The sequence below is a fragment of the Cygnus atratus genome, chromosome 14 (assembly GCF_013377495.2).
Source record: "Cygnus atratus isolate AKBS03 ecotype Queensland, Australia chromosome 14, CAtr_DNAZoo_HiC_assembly, whole genome shotgun sequence".
NCBI classification, from domain to species: Eukaryota; Metazoa; Chordata; class Aves; order Anseriformes; family Anatidae; genus Cygnus; species Cygnus atratus.
The window spans coordinates 5,945,810-5,965,857 of NC_066375.1; the positions used below are offsets into that span (position 1 = coordinate 5,945,810).

Consider the following 20,048-nt stretch of genomic DNA (forward strand, 5'->3'; position numbering starts at 1 on the left):
ATGGTGTTGGTAGGCCGGGGAGCCAAGGAGCAGCGCTCTGCCCCGGTGCCTCCCCGGTACAGGAGGAGAAGGGGCCACGTCTGGGCACTGCTTGGGGAGAACCAGGAGGGAGAGGGACGCGTGGTGCTCGTGAGGGGCTGCGGGCGGCCTGGCTGGCACCAGCCTGCTTGGGGCCACTGGATAACGCAGCACGGTGCTGCTCGTGTCGTGTGGTGCTTGGAGAGCGGCTGCGGATGGCCTGACGGGCACCAGCCTGCCCAGTGCCACCCAACAAGCCCATATGGTTCTGCTTGTGCACACTTGTCCCTTCCAGCTGCCGGCGACAGACACCCAGCCCTGCTTTCGCCCAACAGATTTTCACTCAACAGCACCGTCCCCTCCCGGCCACCGTCCGTCCCCTCCCCTCCCCTCCCCTCCCCCCCCCCCACCCCCGCGGCGCTTCCGCCCTTCGCCGGGCAGGCGGCTGAGCCCCGCCGCCGCTCCGCCACCCGGAAGCGGTTCCCGGCAGCGCTTCCGGCGGCGGCGGGAGGCCGCTGAGGGTCCGGTGCGGCCCCGCCTCGCCCCCGGCCCCGGCCCCGGCCCCGGCCCCGGCCCCACCATGCGGGGCCCTCCCGCCCCGCCCCGCCGCCGGCCCGCAGCCCCGCCGCCTCCTCCCGCTCCCCCGGCTGCGATGTGACCGCGGCTCGCCGCCCGCCGCCGCCCGGTGAGCGCCGGCCTTGCCCCGGTGGGGCCCGGGCTGGGATCCGGGGGGCCGCCGTGGGGGTCCCGCCGCTCCTCTCAGGGCTCCCCGGGGCCTGCGGTTGGGTGCCGGGGGGCAGCGGGGTGAGGTGAGGCGCCCCTGGATCGCCAAACGTTCCTTCAGGGCTTCCGGGGGGGCTGCAGCCCTTACGTGCGCTCACAGCACGCTTGCACGCTATAAAAGCCACGCTAAAAAAAGGTGTTTCCTTCTAAAAATAAGTGAGGAGGTAGCTCCTAGTTCTGTTGGCTGGTTAAAGTCAGGCGGGCCTGCAAGCGACGCTGTCGTCGGTTTGGAAGGGATGGATAGGAGCAGTCCGTAGGGAGAGAGGTGTTCCGTAAGGCGGCACGTCCCTAACGCGAGGTGTGTGCTTGGTGTGTGCTCCTAGCGATGGAGGCTCCCTACGATGGCACCGAGGTAACCGTGGTGATGGAGGAAATAGAGGGCGCCTACACGTACGCGTCGCCAGTGCCTTCGAAGAAGAAGAAGAAATACAAAAGTCCGGGTGATCATGGAGAAAAAGCCAAAAAGCCTAGGTGAGTTCTTTCTGCCTTCGTTTATTTTCTATCTTGAGTGTGGGGGCAGTTTTCCTTGCAGCAGTTTATATGAATAAACGTTGCAGTACACGTGGAACACTTGATAGCATAGAAAACATAAAAAAAAATAGCGTGACACTTTGGGCTCACTCTGGTGTGCCTTTATGAGTGCTAGCAGTGCTTGATCTAAGCTCTGTGTTCTCTAGAACAATTTGCCTTAGGCTCTTTTTCCTTACTGCAGAGGTTCTCATCAGAATCTTGATTTTTATTTGGTTTTAAAAATGCCTTTGCTAATAGCAGTGAATATAACATGCTTATAATTTGTCCTTGAGACCAGTGTAAATCTTAGGAAGTTCTTCTTCCAAAGGGGTTGCTGTAGAATGACATTAATGCTTGTCACTGGTTGCATTTCAGATCTGCTTACCTCCTGTACTACTATGACATTTACTTGAAAGTACAGAAAGAGCTGCCCCACCTCCCTCAATCTGAAATCAACAAAAAGATCAGCGAGAGCTGGAGGTTGCTCAGCGTGGCTGAAAAAAGCTATTATTTGGAGAAAGCCAAGCTAGAGAAAGAAGGATTGGACCCGGTAAGTCTCCTTTCCTGCAGTTCTTTCTCGTGTGAGGAGAGGGAGAGGCCGGTAGCTGTAACTGCTGTGGCACTTAACTGCTTACACAGCACTGGCTGTGGGAGAGTCGTTTAGCTACAGATTCCCGTTTGTGTTTCTGCTTTACGACCGCCTGTACAGAAGCAGCGTGTGAGGCAGTGGATTTCTTTCTTTCTTTTGCCTTCTGTTTAATCAAGGGATCGTGTTTTGAAATTGAGGATGGAGATGTCTGGTATCTGCTGATGGGAACGGTAGTTTCTTGTGTCATGTCATCAGGGTGATGGGTGGTAAAGTGGGTGATAAAGGCAGTGCTGAGAGGGAGTGCGGGCTGTCATGTGGAGAACTTCCTAGCCAACTCTTTCAGGAAACCATTTGAGCTCTAACGTCTAAACTACTGAAAAGCAGGACTGGGAACTGACTCCCTTCCTTTTCCTTCTTTCATTTATTCCGTACTCTGTTCTTGCCAACAGAACTCCAAGGTGTCCACTCGAACTACAGTAGTTCCAGACATTCCAGGTTTCCGTAAGATTCTTCCTCGCTCAGATTATATAATTATTCCCAAAACCACTCTTCAGGAGGACAGGAGCCGGCAGCCACTGGAACTGTGTGTGACACAGGGTCAGGCAGCACCTGAAGGCTTGACAGCTTCCACCAATATCACGAATGTCCCCCGTGATGCTGTGCAGAACATCCTTTCTGTGGACTCGAGCCACGTTGGCATTTCTGAGCAGTGCATCGCCATCGAAGGACTGTCAGAAGAGACTGCTTCCTTTGGTCAGTCAGAGCCTGTGGAAGAAGTGGTGGCATCGGAGGTTCTCTCTCACTATGTTGGGCCCGTGACAGATAAAGTGGCTGGGGACGTCCTCTTGGATGAGGCTTCTTTGGAAATAGAAGGGCAGCCGTATCAGACGACTCGGGTCGTTATTGAAGAGACTCTAGTTAGCAGCTCCACGGACATCCCCAACGGGAGCATCGCTGTGGCCCGTCCTCAGGTTTCAGATGGTGTGTCTGTGGTGACCGTGGTGACCGGGAGGGTGAGTTACTCTAGGGACCCTCAGAATCCTGTCAGCTTCTCGTGAGAGATGTCCGACTGCTGTTTAACATGCTTTACTTGAGATTCTCCGTGGCTGCAGGAGGTGTTGTGCAGTAGTGTGGCAAACAGCAGCTTTCTTACCTCGGTGATTGCTGTCTCTCTGCCTCCAGGTTCTCTACTATATGCTGCTATCGCTTATGATAGATGACTGATAGAGACTTAAAAAAATATTCCTTTTAACAATAATTTGGGTGGCTTCCGCAGTTGGACTACAAGATTCTGGGGTGAAGAAACAGGTTACCTCTGTGCGCGTGAGAGCTGTTTTCTTGGCTGCAGAGAGAAGGGAGTTTTAAGTTGAGGTGTTAGGGATCTGTTACAGAAACATTATGCTGTGAAGTTTTGGGTCTGCTGTTTTCAGCTTCAAGTTGAGAAGAGTTGGATGATTTCCAGAGCAGACCTGGTAAGGCTTTTGAAACAATCACTCTTCTTTCCCGCTTTCTGGTCTCATCAGTCCTCAAGATACACACACGCTCAGCAGCAGTGTTCACAGAAGGGTGGGACACAGGCCACTTTGTGTCTTGTCTTCTACATGTAATCTCCCTTTGATTTCGTTTTAGGATACTGAAGAGAGCACTTCCTCCACACCTGCTACACAGTTTATTATGTTACCTTTACCAGCTCATTCTGTTGTGGAGAACCCAACATCAATTAAGTTGGTAAGAAATTCAGTCTCGTGGTATTTCACGATATGGATGTATTACCGTAGGGTTGTCTTAAAGATGGCAGAGTAAGAAGGGTTTGATCATGGTACAGTTCGTGAAGGTAGTCCAGTTTTAAATCATCAGATCAGTTGATAGATTTCTTGTCCCTGCCTTTACGCCTTGTGTATTCTAATGGAGCTCTTTGACTTATAGACCTGCTGCCTTCTCCCTCAAGGAGTTTTTGGAAGCAGATAGGAGTACGTAACGCTATCTCAACCCCTCTGGCTAACAGCAGTTTCTTTGTTGCCTTTTTCAAGGTCTGTGTTGCTTTGTATGGCCTCTGCTTGGAGGCATATCTGTTTCATAAAATGCCAGTGTCTATCCCTTTGAGGGCAAGAATCCGCTCTTGTGACAGGAACACGTGAACTCCCCAGTCACGTGGTGGCTGTCACTTTCCCCACGTGATGGGAGAGGAGCAGTAACCTAAGATTTTGAGAACCCCTGGAGAAAAGTTCATGTGGCTTGTTGCGTGAGGAGCAGTGCTGTTATTTCTCTAATCTCACTGCTCTGACCACCTGTATTTCTGTAATCATTGTGAGACTTCACCGTGCAGCCAGCACAGCAGCTTCTTGTGGTGTGTAAGGTTGCATGAAGTCCTCTTTTCTGGGTTCTCTGTGCTCTCAGCTGGTGGAACACTGCAGGTATTTATAGTGGTACCTAGCGTAATATTTGTCCTGGTGTCTTAGGGAGGATGGAGATGCATCAGGTTTTTGTTCCTGAGAAGAACCTAGCCTAAGTTGTCTTTTCCTTAATGGTAGCACTTGCATTTCTAGGAAAATCAGCCCTAGTTAGGGACTCACAGCACAACAGCTCCCTCAGGAGTGGCAGGTACAGAATTTTGAGAAGTGCCGTGCTGACAAAAGTTCTGTGTGTAGGTGTAGTAGTCCTGGCAAAGACTGGTTTAGCTGTCTTTATGAGCAGCGGCTGGCAGTGCTGCTGCTGTTGCAGCAGTTTACTGTGAGTTACAGTAAAGCACCAGGGAGTACTTTAGCACTGCATAGAACAACAAATTACCTTACTGATGAAAAATACCTCCACAGGTGTTTGTCTTCAAATATTGTCACTCTGACATGAATGTATTAAGTGCATATTGCCTCACTGTGGACTGCTGTTTGAATCATTTCTAAGTTGTCTTATTAAGACTCAAATTCATGGGAGAGCTGTTACGTCACCGAAAGCATAAGGTTAGCTTCTCCTGTAGGTTATATGCATTGTTCATCTCTGCTCTGCAATTTGATCCAAGTTCTGGTAATACTGAAGGTTTGTGTACAGACTGAACGCTGAAATTCAGCGTAACTACGGCGCTGAGTCACTGGTACAGCTGGGTGTTGGCTGGTCGGTAAAATGAATAATAGCAAAGGGCTGGCAGAGTTGCTAGATAATGTTTGTGAAGTGCTTACCGGGGAACAAGGGAGTGATGAGCACAGCTTGGTGTTTTTTCCAGCTCTGTAGAGAAATTCTTGGCGACTCTTGTTTCAGACAACCACCTATACTCGCAGGGGACATGGGAATTGTACCAATCCTGGCTGCTCCTTCACTTATGTCACCAGACATAAGCCACCAAAATGCCCAGCATGTGGGAACTTCCTGGGAGGGAAATGGATCCCGAAGGTAAACTCGCTTTCCCTTCTCTTTCTCTTCAGGCAAGAAGTGCTGTTTTTGTGAATGCCTGTGAAATTTCTAGGCCTGTGTTTGAAGTTATTCTACAAATTGAGATTTTTGTGGTGGTCTTTCAACATGGTTTTATCAACAGAAAGAAAGAGTAATTCTGAGCAATGGTAGGTGTGTGATCATTTGGGAGCCATATGATAGTTGTTCTAGTGGAAGCTGAAATGTTGGGTATTGTTGGTTCATGGCTGTGTGTCTGATCGTTCTCGATGTTCTGACCTTTGGAAGGAGATTTCCAGATCTTGGTGTAGTTGTGGGCATGGTTGTTGAATGGAAAACTTTTTCTCCACGTGATACCTACGATACTTAAGTTACTGGAATCTCCACTAGCTGTGTACAACAAGTTCCTTAAACCTTGGCAATGTAAAGGTAGTTACCGAGCTCTGAACAGATGTGTTCATGAAATTTGTCTGGAACAAGGCCCCTCAGGCCCAAATTAAAGGATGTTCTCAGTGTGAAAATTTGTTCTGGCTGTTAAAATTTCAGTGACTTTGTGTGCGTTTGTCCTGAACCGATGTGTCTAGATTCATTAAGCATTTAGGGGGAAGAACCTTCTCAGCACACAAACTGTAGAGTCTGACCTGATGGCTGAGCTTACGGTGTGCTGGGATACAAACAGCAACGATATCTTTTGTGCTGTAAACCTGCTGAAGTAGATAGATGGCTAACTGCAAAAAGGTCTTTCTGCCTGAATATGGCATGCCTGCTCTGTTAAATCCTAGGCTGATTTGAACTGAAACATTTTAGGGGGAAGGTTTTCCTTCTGTCTTACAGTTACATGCTGCTCTTCTGGGAACATGCTTGCATAAACAGTTTCATTTATTCTTATGGTGTCATGCCTTGGAGAAAAACATGCAGCAGCATTTTTTTTTTTTTTTACTGGTAGTAACATCAGTAGGACTGAAACTAAGTATATACATACCTTCCTGTTCCTTAAAAAAGGGATTATGTTAGAAGATGTCTGGTTTTAGAAACCTAGAATATTCTGCTGAGCATAAACTCTTGAGAAAGCTTAGAATCCATGTGTTTATCACACCAGAAACTCTTGACTACTTCTCTGATAGGATTTGTTTATTACCAGCTCCGTGCTCCATCTTACCTTCATTGACCTCAGTACACAGCTCTTGTAGCCTTAGTCTTGAAGGTAAAACTTCGCTTAAAGCTGAAAAACCGTCCCGAGTAATTCTGTATTTCCTGGCTCCCTCAGATGCATGCTTTTCTGAGTGCTTCTGCACCCCTTTGCACTACACTGCAATTTAATCCAAACGATGCAAGTTCTGTATCTAGCTCCCCTTGGTTCCTCAGTAGCATGGAAAAACAGACAGCATCAGAGAGCTGAAGGTAGGAAAGGGGAGTGTAGGAGGTGGGCCCTTGTTCCAGAGGGTGGCCGATGAGTTTGTGATGTTGACGCTAATGGTGATATTTAAGAGAGTTTAAGGAAGACTGATTTTTCAAAGTAAAACTGTCAGGAGGCTAGATAAAATGTTAACAGGGACTTTCCTGTTGTAGAAGATGACATTTCTGCTCTCACGTGCAATTCATTGCTTAAACACTCAGGATTTTGCTGTTTTGGTCCAGCATTGAATAGGCCATGGCAAACCAGGCTATGTGAACCTCTGAAATGTGCTCCTCTTCTTGTTTCCAGGAAAAGCAACCAAAAATCAAATCTGAGCCAAATTCAGGCACTTCTCTGAAAACTCCGGCAACTAAAAGAGGTCAACAGTCAGTGCTCACAGAACCGGCAGCTGTTTGTGAGAGTACCTCGAAGTCTGCCCTGGAAAGCTCTGAAGCGGTCAGCCAGCTGCTGAATGCTGTGCCTGCTGGAGGGCAGATGCAGGAGACAGAGTGGGAGGAAGTGATCATCTCTGAGGCTCACATTCTTGCAAACAGCGTGCTTGCTGAAGACAGAGGGACTGCTGCCAGAGTAATGGTTGGTCAAGAGAGCCAGCCACAAGGAGACTCTTCTACAGAGCAGGCAGAAAAAGATAGCGTAGGGCTGGGGGTGCCGCCGTCCTCTGAGGTGCTGAGTCCAAATACCTCTGCAAAAAAGCCAGTGGGGTGAGTTACAGAAGTGTATGATGTCTGATGTGTGCTGATGGAACAAATCCAAGAAATTGAAGGCTGTTGGCAGTGCTTTGTGCAAGACCGTCTGTGTCCTGTCTGCTTTCTGCCACTTCAAGATCGTTCTTTTGAAATGGTTTTGTCCATCAAAGTTAATTTTTTTTTTTAAGTGACAATGAAATTGTCGTGGTAGTCACAGGGCAGATGTATCTTTAGCACTATTTCTCCTTTCTACTGCAATAACTGTGATTATTGCGCTAATAAAGCACAGGAGAGAGGAGAAAATTGAGGGTGAGAGGGAAACCGTGGAATTTTTTTCCAATTGTAGCTCTTGTCTTTTAGAATTGATGCTCCAGCTGCTGCACACAAAGGGCAAGAAGTAAAGAGTAAACCAAGACCGAAGCCCTCCTTGCTGGCTGCAGCAAGGCCCATGCGAGCAATTCTGCCCGCACCAGCCAGCGTGGGGAGAGAAGCCAGCACTGAGCAGGCTAGCAAGAGACAGGCGTTTGCAAACACTGGTAAAAATACTGGTTCTCTGGTATGCTTTGGGAGTGGTTGTCTTTCCTCTCTATATTGAAGTGGTCTTTGTCAAATACTAAGACGTGTCTGAAGGGAGATAGTGAGCTATCCTAGGTTTAAAAAAAAAAACACCCTCGATTTCTTTCTAACTAGAAGGGCAGGTAAATGGGACATGAAACACCTGCTTGTGTCACTTCAAGTTCAGAGGAAGAAAATCTCATGTGACTCTGGTTTCATTTACTGAAGAAGAAAACAGGACTTGTTTTTTCTTATCTAACCTGCTGCGTTCTTTTCCTTCTTCAAGACAAGCATCCCCCTGTGAGAACGTCAGGCCTGAAGCCCAGTACGCTGAAACAATTGGGTCAGGCAGTTCTGCAGCCGCCAAGTGCTGAGGAACAAAAGGTATCTGTGGCTTGTTCTTCGAATGCACAATCCTTTCCTTGGGATTATTTTCCCCTAATGAGGGGTATGAGCTGAGTGCTGAGAAATAGAATATGAGAATGTAGCACCCTTATGATGATGGAAGTTGTGACCGACAGTTTTTATGAGATGGCTCTGAAGCAGTGTGAGGGCTGGATGGCCAGGAGTAGGAACTCAGCTGAGAGATGCTGTTGGACAATCCTTCGTCCGGCTGCTTTGAAAACCTCCTGGTTACTTCCAGAAGATATTTGAGGATCTGGTGGTGGTTTGGGAATCTAACATGTAGTACTGACTGCTGAGGGAGTCTGTTTTACCTGTGAAAGATGATTGAGTAGGAAGTAAAGCTTGCTAAGATGCTGGAATACTTCTACCTGAATTTTAAAGCCTTAGTGTGCAAAACAGCACGTTGTAGTCCCCTGATATTAAATGAACATTATCAGATTTCCTGGGGGGAAAAATGCTAATAGGTATTTGTTTACAGGTTGTGTGTATTCAGTAGTAGGTGTCTCATGGGTGTTCTTTGTTTTTTTTTCTTCTGCTTTCAATCTCTAGCTCCACAGCACTTTGCCCAACAGCACATCCCAGGTTAAAGTAGTGGAGGTCAAACCAGATGTGTTCCCTTCCTACAAGTACAGCTGCACTGTAACTTTGGTGAGAATTTTTTAGATGGTCTGAGTTGCACTGTGGGGATTGTCATCTCTGGGATGAGGTTGTTCTGTGGTTTTTGTTTTACTGACTTGCAGAAACATTATCCTGTGTTTAATGTGACCATTTGTGCTGTATATGTCATCTGTTGACTTAATCTGGGCTCTCTGTGCCGTGTTGCAGTCATGTTTGGGACCTTGCTAAGACATGGATTTTTCTTCATACTCTGGCATAATTTGCATCGCCTCCTTGAGTTAAGTGGGGAGGTTCAGTGGTTTCTGAATGAGTTTATTGTGTGGAGTGTCTGTGGTCTCTGGGATTTGCCTCAAAGCATTTGAGTACTGGTTAAAATGTTACCTACAAAGTGATAGGGCCTGCTTTTTAACCTTTACTCTAGGTGTTATAAAATGGGGAAAAGCATATAATAGTCAAGTAGAGTATTCTACAGTCATGTTAGCATGTAGAAGTCAAGGTCAACAAACATCATTTTTGTGTCGTTCCAGGATTTGGGACTGGCAACGTCACGTGGCAGAGGGAAATGCAAGAACCCCTCATGTAGTTACGTTTACACAAACAGGCACAAGCCACGGATCTGTCCAAGCTGTGGCTACAATCTTGCCAAAGACAGAGCTGAGAAAACAGCAAAATCCCTGGTAAGGTTCGGAATGGTTTGTCTTTCAAACCAGTATTGTGGAGTGGGTGGGGAAGTATCTTAGTTTGCAAGTTCCCATGGGAACATGTTAATTTTCTTTTTCCATTATGGTAAGTCTGTTTCTAACAATAATGTCCTACTGAAAATACTTGTGACTATGTTTTTACTGTTCAGCTTCTGCAATGGTGGTGTCTGTCTCACTCTGAGCCTGAAACAACACTCAGTTCTACCACTGGATGTCTCTGTAGCTTAAAAATGCTTATGGTATGTTACTACATGCTGGGGAAATCACCCCTGAAGTCACATTTGTTGTGTCAGCTTTGTGGAACTTCGGACTTCATCAAAAAACTTCCAAGCATGCTCTGCTTTGTGACCAGTTTGTGGCAAATGTCAACCGAGTTAGTACATCGTGTATTAGAGCTTCCTATTTTTAGGGGTTTGTAGCGCGACTTACTACCAGCCTGAAATTATTTCTGGATGTAGTATTTTCATTCTGTTGTAGAACGATGTTGTTCAAGATTTCTTCTGTTCTTGTACTTGGATGTAAATAGCGTATTGTGGATTTTGTTTTGTTTGTTTCTGGGGTAATCTGTTTTTTTTTCCCAAAGTTTCAAAGTTTAAAAGTTCAGCTTTTCTTGTACAGAATTGTTTTGCCATTTAAAAAAAAAAAAAAAAAAAGCTGTCCTGTTCGTAGCTGGAATGCCCACTCAGCGTTTAGACAGACAACTGCATTGTAGTCTGTGCAGTAGTATTACTCTTTCACTTGATTTTTTTAAATTTTATTTTGAAGTTCATAACTTTGTATATTAAAAACATAAAACAAAAAATAAACAAACTGAAATGGCCTGTGTGAAATCCACACGTAAGCAGATGTGTAGGGAACAGCAGTACGCTTGGCTCAGCTTGCATTCTGAGAGGCATGTGGCTTGTCTCTTCCTCATTTTTTTTTTAAATTTTCTGGTTTTTAGTTGTGCTTAACATTCCTATCACACGGTTTGTTGTTGGCTCTGCTTTTGGACTGATCTTTTATCTCATTGCTAAGACTAGACAGAAAAACAGGTTGAAATGTTAGCAGAAGGGTTTAGGTGATCAAACAGCTTAGCTCGTTTGTGTTCTCTCTGTTCTTCTGTGCCACCTGGAGTTCAGTTCTCCTATGCTTGTGCACCTGTACGAAAGAACGGTGGCTGATCAATTGTAATCGATCGGTGTATTCCATACATTGCAACCCCTAGTTCTAGTTTAACACTTGTCTGTCCTAGCACCTGTACAGTTACGCAGGCTGCCATGGCTGTCTGGCCATGGTATACAGGAGAATGTGCCTGATAACCTATGGAGAAAGGCAGTGGTGATTGCCAAGTGTATTGAAATGTTTGTATGCCTGTTGATGGTTGTTCTCCCCTTCCTAATCCTCAATGCCTGCAATAACAGTCCAGTACAGTGATAAGTCTGTGGTGGTTTAGCAACGTAATTGGAGTTCCTGGAAAGTCTGGGCTGTAACGAATAATTTTAGGTGAAGTAACTTAGGCTTGAAGCTACTGTCTGCGACGATCACTGATTGAGCAGAGAAGTAGAAGTCAAGTCTACTGGGTACAAAGGTTACTGTGATTCTCCTACCTCTTGTGACTTTTCTGGACTTCTTTATATTTCATCTTCACACATGCCTCACTGAAAAAACGTTTTTTGTTGTTTTTTTTTTCTCTCTAGGAGGTCAGTCCAGGCCAGTCTGATGTGCTGAACACCAGTGAGCCCTTAACCCCATCCCAGAAAGAGATCCAGCGCCAATCCACCCTGCAGTTGCTGCGCAAAGTAATGCAGATCCCAGAGAATGAATCAGAACTGGCCGAGGTCTTCACGCTCATCCACGAACTGAACAGCTCGCGGCTCATCCTGTCCAACGTGAGTGAGGAGACAGTCACCATAGAGCAGACCTCCTGGTCAAACTACTATGAGTCTCCATCTGCGCAGTGCCTCCTCTGTAACAGCCCATTGTTCAAAGGGGGACAGAAGTAAGATTCTGTTTTAGACTTGTGACTTTTTCACCCTTGTGCTGGTATTCTGTGTTAGAAGTATGCCTGAGATAATACTTAGTTTAGCTCCAATATTGAGGCTGGTGTAAGTGACAGTGAATAATCTACGTGTCTGTGGAAAAGGCTTAGCTTGATAGCTGTAAGCAGTTTCTGTTTCTCTTGTACTGTTTAGTTTGTCATAGTTACCATTTCCGTACAGCAGGAGAGCTTGATCAAAGACTGGCTGCTAAGTCTAGATGTAATTTTTTCTTTGAAATGGAGTCTTCATTACTCATCCCCTCTTTGTTTTCTATTCTGATGTTTTTGAGGCTGACAGGCAAAATTGTGGGATTAGAGATGTGTGTTGTGTGATTTCCCTTTTCTCTCTTCCCAATCTGAATGTTTGCTGTGTGGATCTTTTTGCTTATGATGTTTTCATTCTTTTTATGGTTTAGCGTGGGCTTGAGTGAATCCTTTTTGGAACCTGTACCCAAACTGAAACCTGAAAGACTCTCAGAAACTACTAGTGTACAGGCTGGATTACTTTACCTAGTTTTGTGTAAAAGCCCATAGGATATCTCCTCACTGAGTCTGCCAAACATCTTCCTGTTGCCTAAAGCCTGAGCTCAAACATTTCCAAAACAAAATGTCATGTAGTTTACTACTGTGTTTCTCTTTTCTGGAACCAAAAAGATTTTCTTGGTGCCAGTTAAGGGTGTTTGATTTGGACAGGCTAGTACTAACTGAGAATCTTCCAGCAGAGACGCTTTTTATAGGTAGTCATTTTTGCAGGTGAGTGCCATGTTGTACCCTGTCCCTGACCTTATCGCTTCCAAACTTTGCATTGTAAATCTTCTGTGCTGCTCTGCTTTGCAGTGCTCTGAGTGTAGGACTCTCACATGTGCCTGCATGGGCTCTAATTAAGCTGCTGCCAGTGGGAAGGAACTAGCTTTGGATTTAATTCCTATTTTCTCAGGTGGACAGTTACATTTCTGCTAGTAGGGCACAACTGGCATTTTCCTGTCTGAACTTCCTCCTTGGCAGCCTTGTTGTAAGGGAGGCGGCCTTTCAGAGTATGTGTGTGCAGGGACAGACTTGGGCAGAATGTGTTACTAGTCACTGTTGGCTGCTCTGCAGCAATAGGGCTGATGCTGCTCTCAGGGCAGCTGAGGCTGTAGCTTTTCTTCACCTCTCAAATCCTATGCACTCAATACGTGGAGCTGGAGAGATTCTGTAGTGCTGTTAAAAGAATGTGAACAGTGACCTGACTGCCAGGGGAATCCGTTTAAAAATGAAACTTTTTTTGGGTTGTGAATTGATGTGAACTGGCTTAGACTGACATGTTAACTGCAGTCCTGGACTGAAAAACCTGTTGACTTAACTCTGAGCTGTCTTTTGTTTGTGTGTTACAGTTCTCTTGCTGGTCCTCAGGAGTGCTGGCTGCTGACAGCGAATAGATTACAGGTGGTTACAGCTCAGGTCAAAGTGTGCTTGAACCTGCAGTGTCTGGCCCTCCATAGCTTCACGGATATTTATACAGGTAGGAAAAAAGTGAGCATACCAACTTACAGCATGAGTACAGACTAAACCCTTCAGAAGCCGTGGGACTATATCAGGACATTGTCATTGCACAGAAAAGTCTCTTGCGTACCCCACTGTATTAAACTCGAATTATTTTTTACTTTATTCTGCCGTTTCTGTAAGTACACATATATTTGTGAGAAAAACATGCATGAATACTTTGAGGAGCACCATACCTTGCTTCATTGCTATAGGTCTCCTCTGTCTAAGTGCAAAATGTTGGGTTCTGTGAGGCAGTTCATAGTCAAAGACATCTCTGCAGTGCTTTATTTTTTAGTGTTGAATGGTGACAGCTGAGCAGCAGTCACTGTGGGCTTCCTGCAAGGCAGCGTGGAGCCAAGGAGATACATTGGCTGTTGTTCCTTGTAGCCTTTTTAATTTAAAGACAAGGCTAGAAAATAATTTAATCTTGCTAACGTGCAAAGGGAATAGTCACATAAGCTCTATTCAGCTGTTTTCATTGATCTTCTGAACTGTAATCATAAAAGTGTTTTGCATATCATTAAGAAAGGAATATGTTTCATTGTGAGGAATATCTGGAACCCGCCAGACAATAACTGTCTTGTTTTAACTGCAGGCCTTTTCAATGTTGGTAACAAGTTGCTAGTGAGCCTGGATCTTCTGTTTGCAATCCGAAACCACATTAAACTTGGAGAGGATCCCAGAGTGGCTGTTGGCAACATTCTCGACTCTGTTCAGGAGCAAACTGGTGGGTTTTCCCTCTTTTTTTTTTTTTTTTTAACCATAACACACCAAACTTTGTGACCTGCTAATGATTGTTAGGTTGTAAAAAAGGAAAACCCACCTCTTCTGGTGTGGTGTGTTTCTGTTAAATCACTTCCTAAACCCAACAATACCTCTGTGACCAGTTCTCTGTAGCAATTCTCTGGAGGACAGGATTGTTTTTATTCTGCATAGGAGAGGTTCTGCTACCTCTCTACTGCCTTTAGGAAGTGAAAGCTGTAACAGTGGCATGTTCTCCTTTCAGAAAAAAGCCTGAGCTCTGATGAGCAGGCTCAGCTCCAGGAACTGCTGTGCAATGGCTACTGGGCCTTTGAATGCCTCACTGTCCGGGATTACAACGATATGATCTGTGGAATCTGTGGCATAACCCCCAAGGTAGAAATAGCCCAGAGGAATGTGGAAAATGTCCTGGCGTTGAAAAACATAGAGGTAAGCTTTTCACAAACTTCGCATCCTGTTCAAAGCAGATCATAACGACTTTTGCTGAGTCTGGTCTTTGTAATGCATGGTAATTACACGAAGCCTTTGTGACCAGCTTTCTGCTGATGCTTGACAAGAGGATGTGGCTGGAGTGGTGATGCCTGCACTTCCTCTTAGAGGTGTTTCAGGAAAACAAGATCTTCTGTCTCTGGACCACAGCTTTGGTCCAGTAGCCTCTGATAGTAGGGATCTTTGTTGAAATTTGCTGGACTTGGCATTCTTCCTCTGATACAAAGGAATCTTTCTACCTTTTTTTTATTGTTTTCTCCCAACAGCAGTTTCCTTGAGGTGCTGTTTTCCCTAATGGCAAAAAGTGCCCTAGTAGTAGTATGTAGCACATCTGGCTTTTATGTCAAATAAACAGTTTGGACTTTCACTCAAAGAAAAGTGATTGTGGGGAACTCCAAGACAGAATAGGAGCCTGATGTCATCCTGTTATACTTGGCTTGAACACACTTCTGGGTAGTCCTTGTGCCTTGAGTGAGCCTGACGCAAAATTCTCGAATGAGCTATGGTTATTTGTGTTTGACCAGTGTGTTTCTTGCTCTTTCTAGTTTACTTGGCCAGAATTCTTGGCATCAAGTGAAGTGAATGTGGAAGACTTCTGGTCCACAATGGAGACAGAGGTGATTGAGCAGGTGGCTTTTCCTTCTAGCATCCCCATCACAAAGTTTGATGCCTCTATTGTTGCTCCTTTCTTCCCTCCACTGATGAGAGGAGCAGTGGTGGTCAATACTGAGAAGGACAAGAACCTGGATGCGCAGCCAGTGCCAGGTAATTGCTGAAGTGCTTATTAAGAACTACTTGATGTGGTGATGACTTGAGTATTTTGGTGATGTTTAGAGATGTATGACTCTATAAAAGGTATGTCTGCTGAGATAAGAGAAGACTGCTGGGAGCAGTCCAGCTGTTCTCAGGATACTGAGCAGCTTGAGCTTTGACCTGCCCAGTGAATCTTGAATACACTGCTGTGCTCTGATGCATTTGAAATATGGGGGACATGAGAACACTGCACCCTGAATGAAATAACATGGTCTCAGTGCAGAAGGAAGCAAGCACAACGTGAATGCCAGTCAGTATTGTTTCATGTTAGATTTACAGCAGCAAGAATCAAAGCTGCAGACAGTGCTTGGTATCTCGGAAGGTGAATAAGTCTTCAACAGGATGTGAAAAAAGCCTAGGAGATGGATGTGTTAGTCCTGATCAGTGTTGTCAGCATTCAGTATATTCAGGGCTTGGACTGCATGTAACAAGAAGCCCTAAGAAGAATAAGCTCAGATGAACAAGAGCTAAATTCAGTCACCACCTGGTTCCCTTAACATTCTAGGTATTAGATATTCTGAAATTTGTGTAAACTGGCTTTGTAAGTTTAACAAGTACGCGAGTTGGCTTTGCCGTGAGGGTTACGGCTGTCTGTAGAGAGCTGAGCTGCAGAAGGGCTACGTGGGCTTTCGTGGGAGTGGAGCTACAGAGAAAGAACCAGGGAGGAGATGTGAATGGCAAGTGTGGAGCTGCTCAGTCCAAAAGCAGCAGTCACGCTTCTCTGTGATCTGCTGTCACTTGTTTATACTCACATCAGTCCAACCAGTTAGTTAAAGGTTATAAGCAACAGGCTGAACAAGTGCTCGTGGAGCCTGCAGTTCTCCTGGGCTCAGTCTGCTCAGAGGCAACCTCACTAGCAAAGGGTTAGAGCAAACTGTGGGCCGTGGCTCGCTTTGGAATTAGCACTGTTCACAGCTTTCTCTTGCTGGCAGTTGATTGTGCAGTCCCTGCTTCTGCAGTCTTCAGAAGAAATTACTTTGGTGACTTCCCTTCCTGAGAAGGAATGCTTAGACTTGTTTCCTGCCTTTGCAGGTAATGGGAGTGCCTTGGTGAGGCTACTTCAGGAAGAAAACTTCAGGCTTGAGCTGATAAGCTCTTACAGCGAGGAAGAGCTGCAAAGCTTTTTGACACAGTGTGACATCCCGTGGGAGGCTTCAGATACAAAGGTAACGGTTTGTTTACCCACATACCACTATTTAGGAATGGAACTGTTTGTCACTATCTTCCCTTTGTTTATACTTGCCATGCTAGATAATAAACTTCTTATCTGACTGTACCGGGGCAGGAGTGGCTTAGAAATGAGTGCCTGCAGATTATAGGATTACTAACACATTGTGAAAGAAATTGAACTCTTGTAGGCTGGGAAAAAAAGGAAGCCCGTAATTACCATTTCCATATCAGGTAATTGCTTGTCATCCTCGTGCTGCTGGCTGCGGGATTAGGAGGTTATTGGACAACATGCAAGTTTAGATTTGGAAGTTCTTGTCTGCAGCCTGCTCCCTCTTTTGGAGAGTCTGTTAGTTTGTCATGTACAGACTTTCTCTGGGGCCTATCTTTTCTAGGACCAGCTCTGTTACTCCCTCCTGGCTCTCTATGACTTTGTCCAGAATGGGACTAGCATCAAACCAGCTTCTACTCATCACACAGGAGGAAAAATCTACAAAGTGTGTCCACATCAGGTGAGAAAGGCTGGTTCTTACCTTGCTATTCTCAATCAGCTGACTTAGGAGCTCCCTCATGAAACAGAAAGAGTGGAGTGGGTCCCTCGGAGCCTTGGATGAAACACACTGCCTTGGGGGCGTGGAGTGTGAGCAGTCCTGCAAGATATCTCACTATCGACTAGTGATCTGAAACCTGTGTCTGATGTTGCTGCTGAGGTGAAGTTCTGCGCAGGATGAAGTGAATGTGTTCGATGAGGAATGAAAATCTTTAGAAAAAGTGGTTGTCGGGTTACTACATTGTCTGGAGTACCTGAAAGGAAGCTGAATTTATTTTTCTTAGATTCTTTTATTCTGTTTGCCACTAATCCCTTTCTTTCCAGGTTGTGTGTGGCTCAAAATACATAGTAAGAGGAGAAAATGCACGGGATCACGTGGACCTGTTGGTTTCCTCACGTCATTGGCCTCCGGTGTATGTTGTCGATACGGCCTCTTCGGTGGCGCTGTGTGCAGACATCTGCTGTCCTGAGCTGGCTTCCCAGATGTGGGGCAAAAACCAGGGCTGCTTCTCTGACCCTATGGATCCCCCAACGGTTAGTTATGTCCACCTATGTTATGACTCGCAGCTTTGGCAGCGCATAGCTCCTGAGCAGAGCTGAAAGTGTTGTGTTGCCTGTGTTGTATTAGGTCCCCACTCTTTAATGGGGAGAACTGTGCTGGCAGTACATTGTAGCAGTTCAACTCATGAATTTTGGAGCATGTAGCTTATTTTGTCACAGCAGCTCCCCTCAAACTGCTGCTATTTCTTGAGAAATGGGAGAGGAAGAGAGCTGCTAGTGCCCTGGGATTATCTCTGAGGGCATAAGGGTGGGGAACATATAGAACCACCTTTGTGGCATTCAGGGGAAGCATGACTTGGCCCTCCCCCGTCCCAAGTTGTAGATCTGGTTGGCGTTGAGCTGAACAGTAGCTTTATATTGTGTTTCTTAACTGTGGGGAAGCTTGTTGTTGTTCTACCTGGTGTGCATCTCTCTCTCTCCCAGTACGTGTCCTGCCCTGAACTGTTAGACCAGCACTACAGCGTAGACGTGACTGTGGCTGAGCACTCTGTTCAGCACCCTATCACCAAGTCAGCAGCACGCCGAATTGTTCACGCTGGTTCGGAGCAGAACAGTCACCAAGATCCAACGGCTCGGCACCACTGCATCTCCCTGTGCCGGGAGCTGGAGCCTTACAACGCCATTGTTGCCGCTATCAGTGACAGCAAAACCAGCAACGTCCGCCAAAGGCCCATCACCTTTGAGAATGCCACACATTATTACCTCTACAACCGCCTCATGGACTTCCTCACCAGCAGGGAAATCGTGAATCGACAGATCCAGGAGATCGTACAGAGCTGCCAGCCAGGGGAGGTGGTGATTCGGGATGCTCTCTACCGGCTCGGAGTAGCCCAGATTAAAACGGAAACGGAAGAGGACGAAGAAGAGAAGCAGGAGGATGATAAAGACATTGCTGAGTAACAAAACAGCTTGTTGGTTTCTCATTCTGGTTGTGTGGACAGGTGGACTGGACCAGCTTCTGCAAGGTTTGGGTAGCTGTCTGGCTTGAGAATTTATTTTTACAGGTTGGAGGTGTGATTCCGGTGGCTTTGACTGCTGTTAATGACCAAAGAGCTGTGTGCTTCCAGCGTGTCACAAGTGCTGCCATGAGTGGGTCTGCCACGCTCCTTGCTGAAGGCTGCAGTTCCCTCCCAAGGTGTGCAGTGGACCCACTCTTCGGCTGCGTGAACTGTTGTCCTCCCTGCAGCTGGTGAGTGGAGAAGCAAGAGGCATTTCTGGTAGCAGGGAGTATGCGTGGTCAAGTGCACAGGTTTCTTAATTCTGAATCTTGCTTGCTGATTTCTTTGTGCATATTGGTGGCAGGGCTGGGGGTGTGGAAGCGGTCACAAAAGGCAGACAGCTAAGAATTCTCCTCAAAACGTTCAAAACAGATGAGTTCAGGACACTGATTCCTGCTTGGAAATCCTGCAGAGCTCTTGTGTTGGCTGCAAAGAGTCTATAGTTGAGCAGGAGGAGCCACCGTGCAGCTTTAAGATGCCCTCTGTGGGGAGCCTCTCTAGAGGCTGTCCTGTATCCAGGATGGTGAGTACTTTGGCTGCAGGTTTCTGGAATTATTTGTCCCCTCACATGAGCACTAATAATTTAGAAGCTGAAACACATAGCAAGTGAAGGGTGTTCTGTGTGTTAAGGTAAGAGTTGATCGGGTGAGCCCCAGGGAGTCGAGTTCATTTGGGGGATGTATGAGGTGATGGCTGTGGAAACAGGAAGGACGTTCAAATTTCTATGCTGTCCTCTTGGACACTTTTTTTTTTTTTAGTTGTTTTGTTTTGTTTGAGGACTTGAATTTCTGTTATTCTGCTCTTAGAACTGAATCACAAAGACAGTTTGTGGGATCAAGGAGAAGCAATGAATGCAGGGTCACCAGAGTGAGCAGAGCTCTGTAGTCCTCCCTTACAGGAGGCCCTGGGTGAGTTGCATCCTTGTGTGCAATCGCAGCACTCTGTCAAGTGTCATATTTGCCCTGCCTGTGTCCACACAGCACTTGTGGTTTAGAGGAGCCTCTTGCTGCCCAGGTTGCTTTCTCTGCTCCTACAGCATGTCTAAAGAACGCTTTAGGCTCCGGTTATAAAGCTGTGCGTTGCCTGCTGTGAAGCTGTTGCAGGCAACAAAGCTGAAGAACACATTTGCTGTGATCTGGAGAGGAGGGGGATGTTGAACTGCTAAGTTGCCATCCAGGGAATTTATTTTGTCTGAGTGAGCAGCGGGGAAGATTCAGAGGCTTATGGTGTGGTTGAAAACTCCCTTCTGTGAAGGGGAACCTATTGAGTACCGTACTGTAAAAGTAAATGTATTAAGTCTGAGCAAATGCAGTAATTACGGCTTGGGGTTTTTCTGTTAAGAATATTAACTTATTATAAGAGATGTTAGTGACTTTTTCAGTCAGTGATAAAATTTAATAAATTATCTCCAATTTTGGGGGTGAAACTGTGGCCAAGTGAGTTGGTATTTTTGCCTTCAACACCTGGAGGACTGCAGTGGGAAAGGGCACAAATACGGTTT

At 46.1% G+C, this 20,048-nt stretch overlaps 1 protein-coding gene across 2 annotated transcripts; it reads left to right on the forward strand.

Moving 5' to 3' along the window:
• Positions 1-582: 582 nt before the first annotated feature.
• HMGXB3 (HMG-box containing 3) lies at positions 583-19,983 on the forward strand. Of its 2 annotated transcripts, XM_035570950.2 has the most exons (21): positions 583-703; positions 1,125-1,272; positions 1,687-1,861; positions 2,350-2,913; positions 3,530-3,628; positions 5,153-5,284; positions 6,987-7,399; positions 7,745-7,920; positions 8,226-8,323; positions 8,894-8,992; positions 9,490-9,639; positions 11,343-11,644; positions 13,057-13,184; positions 13,803-13,934; positions 14,214-14,398; positions 15,004-15,223; positions 16,304-16,437; positions 16,834-16,950; positions 17,313-17,522; positions 17,973-18,445; positions 18,554-19,983. In XM_035570950.2, exons 2-21 carry the CDS (start codon positions 1,127-1,129, stop codon positions 18,564-18,566), a joined length of 3,966 nt encoding a protein of 1,321 aa, XP_035426843.1. In that variant the 5' UTR covers positions 583-703; positions 1,125-1,126; the 3' UTR covers positions 18,567-19,983. The 2 variants fall into 2 exon arrangements, with proteins under 2 accessions (XP_035426843.1, XP_035426844.1); XM_035570951.2 differs by having other exon boundaries at positions 17,973-19,983.
• Positions 19,984-20,048: the final 65 nt, after the last annotated feature.